Source organism: Microtus pennsylvanicus, chromosome 12, assembly GCF_037038515.1.
Source record: "Microtus pennsylvanicus isolate mMicPen1 chromosome 12, mMicPen1.hap1, whole genome shotgun sequence".
Lineage (NCBI taxonomy): Eukaryota > Metazoa > Chordata > Mammalia > Rodentia > Cricetidae > Microtus > Microtus pennsylvanicus.
Genome location: NC_134590.1, coordinates 83,406,372 through 83,426,625, shown reverse-complemented (window position 1 = coordinate 83,426,625; position 20,254 = coordinate 83,406,372). Strand labels below are relative to the sequence as shown.

Here is a 20,254-nt window from a genome sequence, read left to right as displayed (position 1 = left end):
AAAAATAAAACAAGGCATTCCGCTCCTGGCAGTGTGGAGGAGACCCAGCTTAGAGTCAGCATCCTCTTGCGGCTGATCCTTAGGCAAATCCTCCTCGTGAATTCCCCTGGTGTTTACAGCAGGCGCCTTCCTTTCCCAACAAGGCCGGCCTAGCGCTCGCTCCTCATCTTGCACAGGGCCAGTGACTCCTCGTGAATTCCGTCCCTCCTCTGGCTATGCCTAGGTTTCCTACCTGCCTGTCATGGAGCAATTGTCTTCAAATTGTCCTTTCTGGGTTCCTCCTTCCAAGGAAAAACATAGAGAGTCTTCCTCAGAAGTAAACTTGGGATTCCTCTACTCAATTTACAGTTACGAAAACTGAGGCCCAAAGAAGATAAAGAATGCAAAAAGCTTAGAGCAGAACCCAGAGATCCCGGTTTGGAAGCTGACCTGCCCAACTGGCCTCAGCAGCTCCTCCCCTGGCTTGCCACACCTTCCCCTCGAGCTTGGCCCTTGTGGTATCTACCTGGGAGGGTCACATGACCACCCTACCCCAATCCCAGCTCTAACAGCATTCGCATCTAAATAGACATTCTGTGAGCCAGAATTGTGATCCCGACACTTGGAATTCCTCCTTTGCAGAAAAGGCTGGCCTCGATTCTGTCCCCTCCTCCTATGGCAGATTGGGACCAGCCCCACACTGAGCACACTAGCTTTTTCAAGAACCACCTCCACCCTCCACTCACCCCCAGTACACCCAACATACTCCCCTCACCCAGAATCTAGAATGGGGCCAAACTCAAGGGCAAGCACACTAGAAAGTAACAAAGAGCTTCGCAGCCTGTCATAACACCTGGGTCACCATCTCCGGCTCCTTCTACCCAGCTCAGCAGCCCTGACAAAGTATCAGACTGTTTGGGGTCTCCGTTTACACACGAAAAGATGTGGGTGTTGGAGACAGCTAGGAGGCAGGGTGGCAATGAGAAGACAACGTCTCCTCAACGCGGTTCGGAACCTTTGCAAAGCCGGGACTCCTCTCTCTTGTTACAGCCAGCCCTCACTCCTCATCTTCCTCCCGGGCGTGCCTAAGATTTTGCAGAAAACACCCAGATTTGTTAAGTCACTTGGCAGAGTTAGCTTCTTCTCTCACTTAAACTCCCTTGCCCTTGGGCTCAGCCTCCACCAGCTTAAGTTGTTTTGTTTTTGTTTTTGTTTTGTTTTGTTTTGTTTTGATCACGAGGGACAATTTGTCCAGGTCATTTGGCGAAATTTAATTCTATTCATCAGCCTGATCCCTGAGCATGCGTGATTCTGCCTGGTCACGGCACACGGTGCTGGGAGCTCACCTCCTAGGAGCTGGCCTCCATGTGTGATTTGAGCGTCTGATGGTTCTTCACTCTTGGCATTCTGGTTCCAGATCCTGATACACTCCAGGCAGCTGCCCCGCTGTTTCCCTGCCTACACCTTACCCCTCCGAGCCGTCTAACACTTTGACTTTCAGGACCGGACGGATGTGCATGTGAGGACTGCGTGCAACTGCACCACTTTCTCTGTAAGGTGCAGGAAGAGAGAATGGACCCAACGGACATGCAAAGCGGGGCAGGCAGATCAACATGAAGGACTTAGGGGGACTGGAATCATTTTCCCCATCCTGTAACGTCGAGGAACCCATTTCTTGCACTTTGAGAGGTCTCAGAAATTATTCAGACGTGAGGACGTAATCAGGAGGACGCGTCCCCCTAGTCTCCCCTCCACTAAAGCAAATGGCTCTGAGGGCGCAGTTCACTGGGAAAGCTCTCATATCAAGCCCGGGCCTTAAAGTGGATATAAATATCAGGTCAGTTTCACAGTCGTTTATCCCACTCTGGGGATAAAACACATAAATAAACTGGAAATGGACACTTCTCCTGCCCCAGGGAGATGATCTTGCCCCAGGCTCCAGGCACTCTGCCATGGAGCAAAAGCAGCCAGCCCTTTTCTGTCTGATTGGGGTGGGGTGGTGGCAGAGGGCCATGTCCCTGAGGGACAGATCCCTGGGCTTTCTGTACCGGCTCGAGAGCCACCCTTTCCCTTCTCTCCTTCCTTCTCTTAATTGCTGCCACCGTCCCTTCCACAACACCCACCCTTCACCCTGGCTCTTCCGGTGTCTGCCTCCACGGTCTTTCTGCTGCGGCATTGGTGTTGTGGTTGTTTCCTAGTCGTTCCTGTTGGCTTGATTTTTTTAATCAATTTTTAATTGCAGTAAAGCATATATATTGTATCATTTATTACTTGAACCTTTTCCGGAATGTTTCCATTGTCCCCCTGTAAATTCTGTACCCATTAAACAGTCACCTCTGCCCATTGCGTCCGCTACTGCTGCTGTCTCCTCTGTGCCTGTGAGGTTTCCAAGCCTGAGAATCTCTATCTGGCTTCTTTCACTCAGCGTGATGTCTTAAGGTCTGTCTCTGTCGTGGCATGTGTCAATATTTCATTTCTTCCAGTGGCTGAATATCACTTCGGGGGGCATCTGGTCCCAAGGTTTGTTCAGCCTGCATTTGTTGATGCTGCAGACACCTGCTGCAGCCTCTGCTTTCAGGTCTTCGGAGGATTCTCCCAGGAGTGACGCTTCCGGATCACATGGCCTGGTTCACTTTCTGAGGGATTGCCAACCGATATCCCACAATCCCACAACGGCTCTTCTACTTCATATTCCCATCCACGACACAGCTTCCAGCTCCCTGGGGTCCTCGCCAATGCCTATGTGCCTCTCTGGCTTTACTCATTTGTTTGGCTGTGTATTTGTGTTTAATGGCCATCTTAGCTGGTATGATGACAGATTGCATCTTGGGGAAGCATTTCTCCTGAACTAGAGCCAACCCAAGATGAAGAAGGCCCACGAAGCCACAGGCCAGTGCTGAGGAGATGCTGTCAAGGTCCTCAGATGTGACACCTGGAAAAGAACAAGAGAGAAGACCAAACTTGTCGGAGGAAACCAGTGGTCCCCAGACCTCACCCCGTGCCATCTTCAAGCCACTCTGGAACATCTGCCTTGGGTTCAGACTCAACCTGCTGCCAGCTATAACCTCAGGAGAGCCCCCAACCGTGTCAGGTCTCAGTTTCCAGTCAGTGAGCCTGTGGCACAGCAGCTGCTCTGCTTCTGGCAGGTTCCACAGTGCTGTGATGAACACCTGAAGAGAGACTGCCTCACAAGCTGGCACTGCACACGCATAGAAACTTACAGCAGGACTGGAAAGAGAGCAGTGGCCCTCCATGAACTTACCCACTTCTCCTCCAAAACCCAGGGGCTGCTTCAGCCACACTGGGCAGCTGCTGCTTGGGGGATTTCACAAACTGGCATCACAGATTGTCACATATTGTTCCTTTGAGTCTCACATGACAAAGTCAAGGCCAAGTAGAGTGACGGCCTAACACAGAAAGACACCGTGGGCTCTCCATTCCCCAGGAAGCATCTGGGGATGACTTCTCAAAGACCAAGTGGGAGAGTGAAGTCAGTCTGAATCTGAACTGTGGGAAAAACACATTTGAATGCGTACACTGGAACATGCTAATTAGAAATCCCACGCCACCCATCCTCAGGCCCTGGCCCATCTGTGAACATTTAGATCAATCTGAAGGGGTAAGCTGAACTTTAAGAGCCTCAAGAAAGAAAAAAAAAGACCACTCTTTTTTTCTTTTGTTAATGGAAGAGATGGGGGAGCAAGTTTCTCCAGAGTCCTGGGTACCTGTGGCTATTGAGGTGTAAACAGGAGTAAAGTCCATCCTGGAGAGATGAAACTATCCCATGGGGATTTGTGGCAGTCCTTCTGAGGGCCAGTTCTACTTGGGCATCTGTATAGGGCTGATTCGCCACTCAGGAATTATGTTCATGACTCTGGGCTTGCTGTAGGAAACGTCACAAGAGTTTGGGTTGAGCCGTGTAGAGAGAGGGGACTTTGCATTGTAAAGCTGGAGTTTGTGAAGCAGGAGACTGACCCTATGGAGCAAGTCACCTGGGCTGAAGAACCTCAACAAATACCTGCACCAGACAAGGCAAAGCTGAGGCACCTGCTCCTCAGCCTCCTTAGCTGGGAGACTAAACCTATGGATGTGTCCCCTCCTCTGCCCAACGTGAGGTAAACTGGTCCCACAAGGCCAATGAACAAAGTCTTCAGACTTCTTCATGCACCAACCCTCTGAGCAACTCCCCTGTCTCAGCAGAGAGGGTGTTTGTTCTGCCCCCACACAAGCACCAGATGGGCCTCCTTGAGATCTGATTGATTGGCAGGTTATCCTTTAACTCCTTCACACCTGAGCGTTATCACCTGAGCGTTCACACCTGAGCGTTACCACGCTCCTGTCCTTTGTTGTGCGAGACTTTCTCTCCTAATTGTGTCACAAAGGCATTCTCACCTTATTAGAGGAGCTTCAGGTGGTGGCAGGTGTGGGGAGGACGAGTTAGTCCCAGCTGCCATGAAACCTCAGCCTGCTAGAGGTCTAAGGCAGCCTGGGGAGCCCTATTCTGCTCATTTCCGTGCCTTTCTCTAGCACCCACTCTCAAGGAGGTGGGGTTTGCTTCTGGGATGAGTTAGGAGGGGACCCAGCCTTACCTTCTTACACTAAGCCAGTATCACTGTCAGAACAAATGACACTTTCGGTAGGCCTTTGCTATCCTCGGCTAGCCACACATCAGACTTTCAGGGATTTTGTCAAAACAGAGAGCCTGACTCGGTTGCCTGTGCGTTTCTAGTGGCTCTCAGGGATGTTCAGCGGCCGTGGCTCCACGGTCTCACTTGGAGGCTCAGGCAGCACATGCTCCCAGCTGAGGAAGGCTTTTGAGAGAAGGTGAGAGCTGAGGACATGTCTTGCTGAGAGCACAGAGTCAATCCCTAGGCGAAACACAGGGCCTGATGCCTCAGTGTTGTTGGCCTGAAAGGAAAGCATAACTCACCTGCTGGGGTGGACAGTGGCAGGAAGTCCAAGGGTCCCGCAGCCTGTTTGTGCCACTCAGGAAAGAGGAACTGACCTCTTTCTCATGAGGAAGTGTATCTTCTCTTCTAGAAACCACAGGCCCACCAGTGAAGGAGCTGGAGTGAAGTTCCTGTGACGGCCACTGGGTGTGGGCCCACCGCTCGCAGCCCCACCCAAAGGGGCTTCCTCTCTGGGAGCTGGCCAGACCCCCGCTTGATCTCAGGAAACCAGCCTCTCCAGCCAGAGCTAGCCTCCCTTGCCTTCACTTGCACCGACGTTGCGCCTCGAAGCCCAAGCCAGGAAAGCAAGCTGTGTACAGTGACACTTAAATTAGATCCTTGCAATTATCTCTCCATTCTGACTTGCCCCGTTGCTTCTTTGTCGCTTCTTTTTATAGCTAAAGTTACTCGCCCTCGTTTTAAGTACATTGTGCATAAGGCATAGGCCAACTTCTGATATATTCCCACAAGCAAAATTAAATACCAGTAACATGTGTTTCAGTGAATTGGGTCCCTCAATTTGCATCTTATAATAAGGATGCTATCATACTGGTTTACGGCTCAGCTCTCTAGTTTTATCTCTCAGGGGCTAGATTCCCCCCTCATGAGTTCAATATAAGTCTATGGACTCATGCAATTCTTAAAACACTTTTCTTCCGTGTTCACATTAACACTTTCGCGAGTGAAAGGGGTTTAGCCCTGAAGTGCACAGAACGTTTGCCGTTGTGGAGGGTGTGGTGGGCTACGAGCCCTCTGAGTCCTCTGGGCTTGATTTTAAGCAAAAACAGTCAGTAATCCGGGCTGCCATGGAACACGGCTTCTTTCACCTCTTCACACGAAGACGTAATCTCCAGTGTGCTCATTCCCTTACATTTAGATTAATTATAAAACATTGTCACCAGAATATTAAAGTAATGTTTAATACACAGAAGGGAATAAGGTATTCTGGAAAATGCATAATTTCCCTAGGATGATTTTGCCAGTTGCATGCAATATGATCTTTTGATTGCCAGCTATAGAAATATTGTGACTAAGCCTTCACTAGCTTTTTATTTTTGCAACCATCCTGTCATAGCACTTTGAAAACTGTAAGCTTGGCCCACAGGAAAAAAAAAAAAAGAGGTGCCCATGCTAGAGTTCTCTCCGCTTGGTTCCAAAAGAGGGTGAGAAAAGAGAGTGAGCCGTGTTAGGGGAGCCCCCTCCACGTGGTCAGGCCTAATGTAACCATGTGGTAGTGAAAGGGCAGACACTTAGCCTGGGACAGGCCTAACGCGCACATGCACACACATGCACACTGTGCCCTTTGAACAGGAGGAGGTGCCCGCATTCCTGAATGGACATCTTGAGTCGGCTCCCTTGCTTCAGATTTCCCAAGCTCTCTGTAGCAGTATGCCCGAGAGACCCAAGTCAACACAGAGGGCTGCGGCAGGAGGATGGTTCCAAGCTAGCGGGGTGAAATGGGACCATCATCCCTTGAGGGAACAACAGCTTCCAGGGACTGGTTTCCTCGGCCACCTTCCTCTAGGTGCTGGGCGCTGTCCTTGGCTGTGTTGGTTAACAACCAAATGTCATCATCCGCTGAAGGCTCCTGCCCCGTGAGACCTCCTGCCCAGACGTCTCACTCCAAGTCTCTGCGGGTGAGACTCTCCCACACCAACAATGGCTTTACAAGCAGTGAGAACTGTAGAAGAAGGGACACACATGTCAGCACTCACGAGGCAGCTGGTGGCCCTGTTCTTCTGGGACACCAATGAGGATGTTGTAGGATTCTTTGGATTCTTTTAAGGCTCGCATGAACTCGGAAATGCTTTCTGTCGATCCAGGGCACCTAGTGGCAGTCCAGCTGACACCTGCCAGTTTGCTTCTATTTTCTTCAAGGCTTCCTATGTCTTTCTGACCTCTACCCTCTGTTCTCTAAATCACACACTGGATATGAAAAGCTAAGCCCTCTCCCCTCACAGGACTCAGTGTGGTGACTTGATTACCTCTCCATTTGCAACAGGGAGGCCCCTTGGGTCAGAATTCAATGCGATTTCCAGTAGGAGAGGGGATAGGTTTACTCTGCTCTCACCTGTCCACAGTTGTCCTGTAGAGGCAAAGCCTCCTCGGGCTCGAAGAGCACCAGCTGACCTTCAGCCTGGCTGGCTTGCTGTGACCCTTACCGCTTGGAGAAGAAGGGTGGATTCCTAGGGGCCATACAGTCTCTAAGAGGAAGACCCTAAAAACAAGAGAATAATGACCACCAAAGACCAAGGCCCCAAATGTTACCAAGATAAGATCATGACAGTCATCTCAAGTAAGGCATGTCTTTCTGTTCAGAAAGGGAAGACACAATATGAATAAGTATGTTTTGTGTAACCGTGGAAATGTGCTCTCTTCCTACACATAAACCAACACGCACACTCACTGGGAAAAAAGAAAAGGCAACGTATGCAAACAGGTCCCCGGTATTCACATATGAGCTTGCTAACCCAAGTACATGTGCCCTTGAGTGACTCTAACATGACTAAGATGTGGGCTGGGCCCTGCACTAACCCAGAAAAGGGGTGTTTAGTATACAACGGGGCTCTATCTTCTCACAAGACTTCATCTCAGAGACCCTACTTCCCTGTCAAGGTCTATAGAGATACTTATTGTTTTCGCTTGCTCTTTCCTGTACTTCAGTGAGAGGGGAGATTGAGGCCATCCTGGCAATAGCAATGCATGTTTGTATCTATGGGATAATCCCCGCTCTCTTGACTAACTGTTGCATCCTTGCTTTTCACCAGCTGAAGGATGAGGACACAGGTAAGGCACAGAAATCAGTTCTGTACTCTCAGAGAAAGTCTAGCGAGAAAGAGGCAGTTTGCCACCCAGTCTCAAACGCAAATCCTTTGGGTGTCTGAAATACCCTGACTTATGACTCTGGACAGTTGTAGAGCAGACCAGCATCTAAGACAGGCAGTAGTAGGCGGGGGGAGGGGGAGTATGGAAGGATACCGTGATATAACGCATGACTGCAAAGCAAAAATCCAAAGTCACCTCCCAGAGAGCAAAGCCCCAGCCTGTTCTTAGAATTCTTCTCTGATTGCCTGTACATTTGTTTATCCCTAACCCATGCAATCCTTGGGAAACTCATTTAATGACACACCAAATGGTAAAATTGTGGAACACGACTTATATTGACATGTATTGCTAAGAGAAATCAGCATTAACACAACTTTTACAAACTTTTACAAGTTTGAGACTATTTTGACTTGATGCTTAAATTCTGTTGGATCATTTTTAAATCTCCCCCTTCACAATTCTTGGGGTTTACTGACCTACAAAAGTCCTTCAACTTTGTGTTCTTCTGGTTGGGTTTGTCATTTTCATTCCAGGCTCGACGCTAAAGGGTTAAATGCTTGGTGAGAAATGGTACCTTCTGTGTGTAAAAATAGGAACTGGCTGGTTTGTCTGGGTCCCAATGTTTGTATCTATAAGCTCTTCTTATTATAAGCTTCCCATAATGGTCAATCTGTAAGGTAGGCCTTCAGATGGTTTCTAAGACAGCCTGAGATGAACCTAGACAAGCAAAAATAGGAAATTTAGATGGACTGTAGAGGGTGCTCATTAGCAGAGACGACAGTGACCCAAGTGCTGTCTGCATGGCAGAGTCAGAGTGCTGGACAGTCTTATAGAACTGGCTTCCCATTGGTCACTTGTGACCAACTTAACTCCCTCTGAATCCCCTTCAATCCGTTTGACATCCTGCTATGACATCCCTTAAACTTGCCTGTGAACATGGTTCTGGAAAGGCATTTACTGACCATATACGTTTTTAAGGTATATAAAACAAAAATACAAGTCCATTAGCCCACCATTAAAAGGCCTCTAACCTGTGGTTCTGAATCAGCTTTCAACGTTATGTTCCCATGTTTTCACAGAGGAGCCTCTTCCAGCACACTGGTTGGGCCGTCACCATCAGAGCAGTGCTTCCTTGAGCTGGACTGAGCTTGTCATTTCGACTGTTCACCAAAACTCTAACCTGTTTTTGAGGCCATCACAACTCACCGTCTCTGCAGATCCCAGAAAGTGATGCCCTTCCTCAGCATTCCTCCAGTTTTCAGCCGTGTATGGAGTGATCACATCAGACCCAACATTACGTGTTCTTATTCCTACAATCTTATACACCAGAAGACTGACTAACTCTGAGGAGGGTCTTGTACCTCCGAATGGTTCCTCTGGTGACTGGGACCCCACCTGGCATACCGGAAGGATTAGAAAAGCTCCATCTATGTGTTGCTATTCTAAGAGGTATTGTAATTCTGGACATGGGAGAACTCCAGGCTTCTTAGTCACGTTGCCCTAGAAAGAATTAGCAGGACATTCCAGCTCAGCCTGGAGGGGTAAAATACCCAGGCTTTACCCGGCACAAGTCACTTACCTTCGATAGCAGGACAAAGACTATGTCCTCATACTACGCTCGTTCTGAAGCATATGGTGTTAGCATTTATAAGCAAGACTGAGCCAAACATATGAGGAACCTCCAAGATAGACCCATCTCTGTCCTTTGAAAAATAGTTTGTAAGTTTGCATGCCAATGATGCTACATAAAGAATGGCGTTCTCGTTCACCCCACAGTGCTAACACCCCTCCCCTGGAACTGCTGTCTACATTGGCAAAGTGAATTATATATTAGCATTTTAAAAGGCTCACTGTTCTCACCACATCAGCTTAGCTGAGACCAGTTATTTAGTGGGATTCTAATTAATTTAATTCTCCACTGGTGGCAATTTCTGATGGGCAATGACTGTGCCTTTTACCTCTTTGTGTCCCTTGCCCAGCACTTTACCCAGTCGGCTGCCTATAGCAGATATGCCATAAATATTTGTTGATTGAACAAATGAATGAGCCTTGCCGCAGATGGAGAAGATTCATGAGTGAATTCTTAGATAAGCTTCATAAAACCAAATCCAAGTGGTCCTCTCATGAGGAGTGGCAGGAAGAAAGCCGGCTGGCCTTGATCAACCACCAACAGAACCAAGCCTTCAAAGCAAGGACATTTTAACTCTAATTAGCACTGGTGCTGATTTTTTTAAAACACAAGACTTAGTGTTACAAATGTGAACAGGACTCTTGAATGAGATCGATACTGAGAGCCACATGCAGAGGGAGAGGTGAGAAGTTTAAAAGTGGAGGGTTCGTGGAGCTGGAGAGATAGGGATAGATAGATGATAGATAGGGATAGATAGATGATAGATAGATGATAGATAGATAGATAGATAGATAGATAGATAGATAGATAGATAATAGATACTAGATAGATGATAGATAGATGGATGGATGGATAGATAGATAGATAGATAGATACTAGATAGATACTAGATAGATACTAGATAGGTAGATGATAGATAGATACTAGATAGATAGATAGATAGATAGATAGATAGATAGATAGAGGTGATAGATAGATAGATAGATAGATAATAAATAGATAGATACTAGATAGATAGATAGATAGATAGATACTAGATAGATTCTAGATAGATAGATACTAGATAGATTCTAGATAGATAGATACTAGATAGATGATAGATAGATAGATAGATAGATACTAGATAGATAGATAGATAGATAGATAGATAGATAGATAGATAGATACTAGATAGATAGATACTAGATAGGTAGATGATAGATAGATACTAGATAAATAGATAGATAGATAGACAGATAGATAGATGATAGATAGATATAGATGATAGATAGATGATAGATAGATAGATAGATATAGATGATAGATAGATAGATAGATAGATAGATAGATAGATAGATAGATATGGATGATAGATAGATAGATAGATAGATAGATAGATATGGATGATAGATAGATAGATATAGATGATAGATAGATAGATAGATAGATAGATGATAGATATAGATGATAGATAGATAGATGATAGATAGATAGATAGATAGATAGATAGATAGATAGATAGATAGATAGATAGATAGATAGATAGATAGAGATAGGGTAGAGCAGGATGGATTTACAACCCCAGATTTGCAAATCCTAGTTTACAGTCAGGGGAACAGAGAGAGAAAGATTCCTGGACTCACTGGCTGACCAGCCTGGTCGAAAGGAGCTATCAAATCCAGGTACAGTGGGAGTGTCTGTCTCAGGACAATGATAAGGTCAAGAGCTACTGAGGAAGTCACTCAGCATCAACTCTGGCCTCCATGTGCAGATGTGTGCACAGCCACACATGCGAACACACACAAAGAGGAAGAGACAGGATTTAGGGGTCACTCTGTGGTAGCAGTGGAGGTTGTCAGGTCTCTCTCGGCGCCAGTTGAAGGGAGACATAGCTGTAGCTGGTGCACAAGAAAGCCAGAAGGATGCAAGAACGTAACAAAAGCACTAGTCACAGGGGTCCTTTCCTTGAGTCTAGAATGTAGGAAAATCTCAATAAATATTAGCTAATATTATTTTCATTTTAACTTGTCTTTCCCTCTAATCTACACTCCAGGCAGGCAATTCGCCAGCTAAGGGTAAGAAAGGTTAAGTTCTTCATCAGAGATGGTCTGTAGGACACACCCAATGTCTTGATATGCAGGTAGCAGGGGTATGAATATTTGCCTTCTCAATTCTTGCAGAGCAAAGGCCAGAGGGACTTCTACCCTTGGGGCACAGATAAAATGACCCAGGGAACTAGGCCTCCCAGTGACAGCTTAAATTTCCATTCAAAATCAAAATCACTGTTACTTTCTTCCCTGAAATATAAACTTAAAACAAATATGGTTTTGCCAGGCCAAAAGCATCGCCCCCTACCCTAGGTCATATCCTGATGTCCATGAATAATGTATTCCAGTACTCTAAATCCATTACAGAGTCTAAGAGTATGGGGTAGCCTCTACAGTTGTGACTGTCACGTGTTGCCTGAGAATGGGAATTGAGAAGGTGGGGCTGGCTTGGAATGGTGTCAAGGAGGAGAGACAAAGCCCTGAGCTGCAGGCTCACAGAATGACCCACCAATGCTGTCCTGGCCTATCAGTGTCAAGAGAGAAAGAAAACACCTCTGAGAGAGGCAGAAAAACCAGAAGAGGCAGAGTGACCACAGATCAGCCGACACAGTGGGATGGCTGTGAGGGGAACGTGCATGCGCGTGTTCCTGAGTTCTGAGCTCTGGGTGGGTCTCTGAGGAGGGGTATCTCCAAGGTATGGGGAAGCAATCAACGGGCAGAACTTGTCGCTCTGAAGCAGGGACCAAGCCGCTGCCACTCCTAAAGCACAAAGGAAGGCCAAAGATCTCCACACACCTCTCAGCGGGCTCTCTGAGGAGAGAAGACAGAGGCCAGAGAGGGCAACAGGGGCTGCCTGCTTGCGTTACCAGGAGGGAAAGTCATGGAGCCCATTATGGCAGGGTGGGAGAGAGACAGGTAAACCCTTCCCTTCAGACTCTCCTCAACTGGGAGGAGAGCCCAGGGATTCTGCCTTCCAATGCCAGCCCCCCTTCTATTCCAGAGTGAGCTTTGCTTTTGCAAATGCTGATATCGCTGCAGTCCCATCAGACCCTAAGACATTCAGAGTCCACCGCGTCCTCGCCAAGGCAAGACGTGGCAGAAGAGCCGAAAGTAAGGGCGAGGCCGCCTATGGGCGTCTCCAGACACAGCCAGGGGCCTGGTCCAAAGAGGAGATGCAGGCTGCATAGGGGAAAGACAGCGAAAATGGGGCTGCAAGAGGAACAACCCTCACAGCCCAATGCTGCGGCCATCACATCAGTCCACCCTGCAGGCCACTCCATTTCCCCGGGACCTCTGTGTTCCAGGACTATACCTCCTGTAACAAGATTCAAGGCCTCCGATTGGCTCTTTGGATTCCTAGCAGGATGTGATGCAGGCTTGAAATTCAAATTAAGTGGGCGTTTCTCTTAAACCCTGTCTAGAGAATGGGCCAGATTGTGAAGTCTATTTAAGTCATTTGTGATGAATTTGGTTTGATGGGTGGCTCTTTTTTATGCCCTTTTAACTTTAAAAAACATCTCTCAGCAATTCTCGCTTCTTACGTTTATTTCTACCATTGGAGGTGCAGATTCAAGAACCCTTCCAGGAAGTAGCCTGAGCACCCAACCCAGTCACAGACACCCCAGAGTAATCCTTCCTACTAGGGCCGGCACCACCACACAAAACTTTGGCTTTTTCTTCATTTCTTCTGAGGTGCACATTTTTTTCCTGCAGCCAAGGCTTCTGTATTCAGCAGGTCAAGGGGACAAAATCTGCCATTTGAATCCCTTTGCCCAAGAGCTGGAATACTTGGATTCTAGTTCCAGCTCAGCTGTTAAGGCGCATGCTTTCCAGCTTGGCAATGATATTCCTGTACACCGTGCGAGCATAGACTCTTCCTTCATCTCCTGGCCTCTTGTCCCGTCTGGAAAGTGAATAATTGTTATGGTTCCTTTCAGCTTTAGTCTCTTCTTTTCCTTCTGAATTTATACAACCAGGAAGAAAACTGTCATGTAAATAAAAGTGTTCTCTAGGCCCTCGGTAGAAGGGGCAAACACGTGACAAGGGAAAAGGCAACGTGGTTAGACGTAAGGAGTTTTAATTTATACTGAGGTGGTAAGGATATAATCCCCGCTTCTGGAAATTGCTGGAAGCACGTTCTCTCATTTGAAGGGAAACCAGAAGGGAGCAAGCCGAACCGTGGTGTCTCCACCATGGACTCAGAAAAAGTGTGATGCTATTTCTCCTGGGCAGGAGGAATTCTGGAAGGGGGTAGGTGTGTTTTGCAGCATGTGTTGAACTGAGTTTCCATTAGACAGAGAACTTCTCAAGTCTGTTGCCTTCACACTAGACTCAAGAAGGAGCCAAGCCTATGTGGGGTACTGCAAGAAACACGATGACAACCTGTACAGCACCCTCTCTGTCGCTACAGTTGGGACCCTGATTTGGAGGGGAAAAGTATTATAGGAATGGCTGTTAGTACTGAGGCTTAAAGAGCTGCAGTAACTTAATAATCAGCTTCTTCAGGTTGATGCTATTGTTAAAGATAGATAGATAGATAGATAGATAGATAGATAGATAGATAGATAGATAGAGATAGATAGATAAAATACAAAACCTGAACGGTATCCCTGAGCATCAGAAGGACCTGGCTGTAGTCCAGAGGCTTCTAAAAATGCCAAGCATAAGTGACTGGACATATCCTGCCAAGGTCTGGGCACTCGGTGCAACCCTAGTAGAAGCCAAATTTGCACTCCTTGATCAAGAGCTTTCATCAAACCATCACTGGCCTTTGGTACTTATTTCTTGGACACTGCTAGCATTTAGTAGGCTGGTGCTGTAAGCACTCCAAGTGGCTCTCTGCCATCACAGACCCCAACGTTCTACAGACTTTTGTATGTGTGACAGTTGGGCAGATGACAACGCTGATGTGCACAGATGAGAAGAGGATAAGAAAGATGCTGATAGATTTGGCCCCCATCGTCCAAGCAGCCAACACTGTGTCCTCTAATGTGTGAGCAGTGCATGCTGGGCAGTCAATTAATCTCTCTGCAATTTGAAGTTCCTCTCTCCAGAGAGGGCACAGTGAGGACCCCAGTCAGATTTGTCAGTTCCTGTCCCCGCTTCCGCCTTCCTCAAATAACCATGACCTTGACATGTCACACAGCAAGATGGCTTCCCAAATCATCGATCCCATGTGAGGTTTCAAAACTTCTACCCCCACCCAGGCTAACTCCCTTTTGCAATGAGCCCTATATATGAATCTTACTTTCTTTTTTGCAATTAAAGAAGGTATGAGTGAGGATGTGGGGTTTTGCTTATTTTTAGTGAAGGGTCTTTCTTCTCTACAGGGGAGGAGGAGAGGATACCCTTTACTCGCATCGAGTCACTCCTTTTCAACAAAGTGACTCTGAAAACTACCTGTTCATTTAGCCACAGAGTCCAAGAAGAAACAAGCTGGGGATGAGAACAGACCAGATCTGAAAGCGTGGAGGTCAGCCCGGTTCCCAAGGCCGCAGTTTCCCTCGGGTCTCCCAGGAGAGGTGGCACCACTTTTCCTAGGAATCAGCAAAGACCTAGCACATCTAGGCAAAGCTATTCACCAGATGCCTTGTGGGCTCCGAGCTTAGAGTTGAACAAGTCAGACAATGTGGTGCAGGGAGGTTTCTCTCGGCAATGACTGTTTGTCTGGAAGTCCTGTTCTGACCTAAGAACACCAAAAATGCATGAAGAAGATGTAAGATGTGTGCAGTCTAAGTTTTTATTTGTCGTGAAAGGGCCAGAGAGAGAGAGAGAGAGAGAAGATAGCAAGGAGGAGCCCTTGCTCCATCAGTGGACATCCTTGGTCTCTGTATGTGGAAACCCACACATATGTTTGTGAACCTGAATCGCCTGTGTGTCGACAGTGGAAGCACTCGGGGAGGGGCATTCCCTTTGACTATAACGGAATAGAATTGAGCAGCATCAACTCCAGTCCAGAATCCAAGCCGCACGGGCTTAGCAAGCCCTGGTCCCCTCCGCACTGGAAGCTGTGGGATGTTTCCCAGCAAGGCGCAGATGAAACAAGGCGCATGAAAGGACTGCGCAAATATAAACCAGAGCACTATTATTTATGATGAATAAGCACGGAGGAATCCAGGTGCCAATTATTCTGCTATCTTTTCACTGGGTTAGGTAATCTAGCCAGAGGGTGAATGGGTAAGATTTTCCCCACGTAGGTTCACAGCCAATATGTAAATCTGCAATGCACAGGTGTCTGAGATCTATTATTTATGAGCATATTTTAGTATGCCACCTTGTCTCTAGTTCTCTTCTGGATCTGCAGACAGTGGAAAACACCACACTGAGAAAAGTCCTTGGTGAATTTAGCACCTATCTGTAGGGCTCGGCCGTGTCACGGATCTTTAGGATAGAAGGCGCTCATGGTTGGAAGGGTCTGTTCCGATAGTTAGCCACCTCTTTCCTCCAGCGATGCTTGCCCCTTGTCAGACCCTTTACCGCATTTTCGGATGTAAATATTAGGCAGTTTCATGTTTGTTCGTCTGTATCAAGACCTAACCACTGGAATTTGGGATCCTCGCATCAGGGTATTTCACAAGCAACTACTGGCTTTTACCACCCATCCGCTGTGATGTTATCTTTTCCCGAACTAAATTAACAAATGCAGCTCCTACGTGTAGTCACCAAAAGCATATATTTGAGAAAGAGGATTCAGTGTGCCATATTTATGCATTATTTAATGGTATGCAAATTATAAGTCAGACAGGAAAAACCACACGTCAGCATTAATAAACAGCAATACTACTACATTAATTATGATATTGCTATGATTTATTCCCTAGTTTTGCATCTTGATTCTCTTGGAAAATGTATGCTATCTGATAAGCGAAAGCCTATTTCCTCTTGTGCGTCTTCTGCCCATCCCTTGAGTCTGGTCCTCCTGCCCACCCTATGGGCTCCTGCAGGGAACAGGTACACAAACACAAAGCCCGAAGCGGCCACATTGTCTTGCGAACATTAAAAATTAAAGAACAAGCTCACGCTGCCTAAAGCTCCAACATTTATTATGTCAATGTTAAGCACACTTTTTAAAAGACAACATAGAATGTATAGAAACAAGGGGTTCGGGGCTCATGCTCATTTCCACAATAAGGGTAGCTGGATTGGCTGGTTTCAAAAGGGGTTGGACGGCGCTGGGACAGCGGCGGTCCGGGGGCCCTCTAATGGGACGGGTGCACTGTTCCAATGTGGGTCTGTTTTTTTGTTTTTACTTTTTATTAAAAAATATAAATAAAATGGCACTGCAGGCCCAGGCTGGAAGGACTCGGCAGGACTCTTGTCTTCGCACAACAGCTTCGTGAAGGGTTACTGTCAGAGAACGTCACAAACTAGCAGGATGACGGGCCACGCTGACATCGGCTGGGCGGCACATGTCCACCCCGCCCCTGGGGGCTTCAAAGTTTCTCAGAACTTAAGGGCTCTTGAGCTTCCATCCGAAAACTGCCACACATCTTGAGCTCTCTGGGCACTACGCCGAATGGGGGTGTGTGAAGAACCTGCAAAGAGGTTGGAGACAGAGGAAGGAAAAAGAGCACAGGTGTGACTTGGCCTGGTGATTTTTCTGTTCTCTTGCTAGCTTTTCAAAATTACGACTTACATCAACCACAGGGTGAGCCACTGGCACCATCTCTAACGTAATCTCTCCCTCCCTGGACACGTCCACCTCTGAGGTGATTTCCCACACCTCCCGCCTCGTCACCCGAAGGACCCAGACTCCCTAACCCATCATACGGAAGGCCTACTGAACTTGGGACACACCTGGAAGGAAACACTGTTCCTTACGACTGGGAAAACTTGGCAGCAAACAGTCCTTCGGTCAAGGATAGGGGGAGAGGGGCGAGGGAAGGGAGACGGTTTCTTAAAATGATAATGAAATTATAAGGAAACAAAAAAATCAAAATTGATGTGAAAGCAGCTCAACAAAAACATGAAATGTCATCCAGTTCAACGTCAAAGCAGCCAACGAGTTACAAGAGGTGAACAAATCTCTGAGGAGAAAACCAAAAAGTCGCCCTCAAATTGCACCCAAACTGCCTGGAGCTTCTTTCAGACATGTGGGGGGTTTTTTTGTTGTTGCTGTTGTTGTTTATTTGTGTTTTTGTTTTGTTTTTTTGGTCCCAGGGAAGGCGATGGTGAAGGGAGGGCAGTGGCGATGTTCCTCCAGGCTCCCCCCACCCCACCCTCTGTGGGCATTGCCTTGAAGCAACAGAATTGAGAGTCCAGATGTGCTGGGGATGAAGGCTAGCACTGTGGCATTCCAGGCCTCGTTGCCATGGTGACCTGAAGCAGGGGCCTGGGGCCTCCTCTCCCCTGACTCCATGAGGCAGGAGGCCTGGGGTCTGGAGCTCAGCTGTGTTTCCACATACCACCCCCCCCCAGCAGTGGAGACCAGGTGGACTCTGGGGGATCCTGTCCCTGGCCCAGTGTTAGCACTGCCCTTGAGGCCTTTTCAGGGGATGTCCCACCAAACCTTTTTGTCTGACCCACTACTTAAAGCCCTAGTAGACAAAGCACACCATACACATATACCATATTCCTGGTTATTTAAAAACTCACCCAGCCCTTCAGGGACCTGGAGGGGAGGAGGTTCTGCTTAAGAGAAACTGTTTAATTTGTCTCTCTCTTTTTTTTTCATTGTCTCTGTGAAAAATCTGGTAGATTCATGGTGCCTTCCTGACATAGTTTTTGCCATGTGACAGAGAAGAAAAAAAGAGTATTTGGATCAATCGCTGAGTTGTGTTCAGCCAAGTCTGGTTACTTAGTACAATGACCCTTGTGAACTGGATTGGCTCCTAGTCCCCTTTGGGAGGGAGGGAGGGATCTGCTGCTCCCATGACAGATGACACAGGGAATTAGAAACAGGCCAGACTCCTTCCCCAAAGACTGACTCCATGGTCATGTGCTACAGTGAATGAAACAGTGGGCTGACAGGATAATGAGATGCGAGATAGCCAGAGTGAATGGCCAACCAGCCACGTCTGCAGTCTGCAGGGGTAGCAAGCTCTGGAGCACAGCCTATGCAGTCGGTCTAGTGTCCACTTCTTAAAAAAAAAAAGTTCTGGGAACGCCTCAGGCGATGCTTAGGAAGATTTGCTAAGGAGAGATCATGCTTTTTCAAAGCTAGTGCTGTCTCAAGAAAATAATTTCCCAAGTAGGTTGAAAACGCTATCAATCGCAGCAAAATTTCTACAACATAAAAATAGAAAAAAGTTCCCTATCACGCCAGGCCAGGGGACAATGAGTAAATTCCGTGGTAAAGAACACAGAGAACACAGCCATCAGCAACCATGCTTGGGTGTGGAAAGGATCACAAAACCAGAAGACACAGCATTTCCTCCCTAACTCTCAGAGGGAAGGGGGAGGTGGTCAAGACCATCCCAGGGGCTTCTCAGGTTCTTTTTGGGTTGGTCCCAAATAATCCTGGTGTCTTCCAGCCAAGCCCAGTGTCTGTGAAGAAATCACCTTGTTTCCTTCTTTCCCAGTTGAAAGGATACCTAGTCCACCCTTCCCTGAGTTCTCACTTCAGTCCTCATGGATATTCACAATATGGGTCTATTGCATATATATACAAAACATGGTATTTAGATAAACAGTTCTAGCCACTGAATGCCCTGGTGTGGGCGGGGAGGGGGCAGGAGAATCAACTACTTCACACTTCCTGCCACGGCTGATACACAACAAATGGCAATGCTCACCCCACTTCTGAGCAACCTTTAAAATGTGCCGGATTCGGTCTTTCTGAAGACCGTAAATGAGAAGATAGCAAGTGATCCCAGGAAGGACAGACACATACTGAAAACATTTATAGGGGCTAGAATTTGCTGTATTCCTGCTTATTAAGTTGTTTTTTTTTCCCAAATGGAGGTCTCTTTGTTTTGTTTATTCCCTTGGGAGCATCCCAGGCATCAGGAGTTCACGTGCACAGATAACATTCTACTGGCATGTCAAGACTTTCCAAAGCTCAACGTGAATTCTCAGTGATAATGGACAGTCTTGGTACTTCCTCCTTCAAAGATCTACCAGTAATTCATGTTATGTGGTAGGAAATTTTTTTAAATTCCTCTCTAGTACAATTTAAAATGTTTGGGTTCAGGCTAGAAAATGTCCCTTAGAAGTCCTATTCTTGGTGTCCAAGTCTTCATGCTCCCTCCGCTCACAGAGCGTCAGAAATAATATTTTATCAAAGGGTTGTAATAAGTCACAAGAGGAAGTAACCTGAAGAAGCTGTCTCCCAACAAATTTATTTAACTTTGGGACCATGTAAATCAAGCATAATCTGTGATTTATCACCAGATACTTACACCCCTCCCCATCCCCAGTTTGATTTAAGAGATCTCAACCTATGAGGACACTGGATCCACCATTAATTCTGTCTGTCAGGATGCAAAATCTAATTACGCTAAGAGCATCATATACCGAGGAATTAAAATAAGTACTGTATATAAAATCTGCACAGCTGCACGCCGACTCCCCTGGACAGCACAATGGGGACCCACAGAAGCTGCATGGACATCTAATATGGGGAAGAAGCCACCACCCTCTACAGCCAACAGGGTGCAGGGACATATTCCCATCTGCTCTGGAATCAGTTTGGTACCCAGAAAACACAGATTTCTTCCCTCAGTTTACTGAAAAAAAAAAAAAAGACCAACTTTCCCAAGGTGCTTGACCCTCCCCCCAATTCCAAATGTCTCCCAGTGAAGTCCCCTTATCCCACTCAAACTGGCTTAAAAAATAAATAAAATTAAAAGCCAAATACCTCACTTTCTACTTAAAAAGACCAAACTCTTCTGGCCTCGTATAAA

The 20,254-nt window shown here is 46.9% G+C and overlaps 1 protein-coding gene and 1 long non-coding RNA gene across 10 annotated transcripts in view; both read right to left on the bottom strand.

The window, feature by feature from the left end:
- Positions 1–1,276: 1,276 nt before the first annotated feature.
- LOC142832766 (uncharacterized) lies at positions 1,277–5,145 on the bottom strand. Its single transcript, XR_012907270.1, has 3 exons — positions 4,910–5,145; positions 3,242–3,486; positions 1,277–2,911 (listed from the first exon to the last, which is right to left on the bottom strand). It is a non-coding gene; the product is annotated as an uncharacterized LOC142832766 (long non-coding RNA).
- An 11,291-nt stretch (positions 5,146–16,436) lies between these two features.
- The window catches only part of Bcl11a (BCL11 transcription factor A), a 97,548-nt gene continuing 93,730 nt past the window's right edge, over positions 16,437–20,254 (bottom strand). For all 9 annotated transcript variants that reach the window (XM_075944523.1, XM_075944526.1, XM_075944521.1 and 6 more), the window contains one exon: positions 16,437–16,945. In XM_075944523.1, coding sequence (XP_075800638.1) covers positions 16,844–16,945 — 102 coding nt within the window. In that variant the 3' untranslated portion in view covers positions 16,437–16,843. The remainder of the gene's footprint in view (positions 16,946–20,254) is intronic.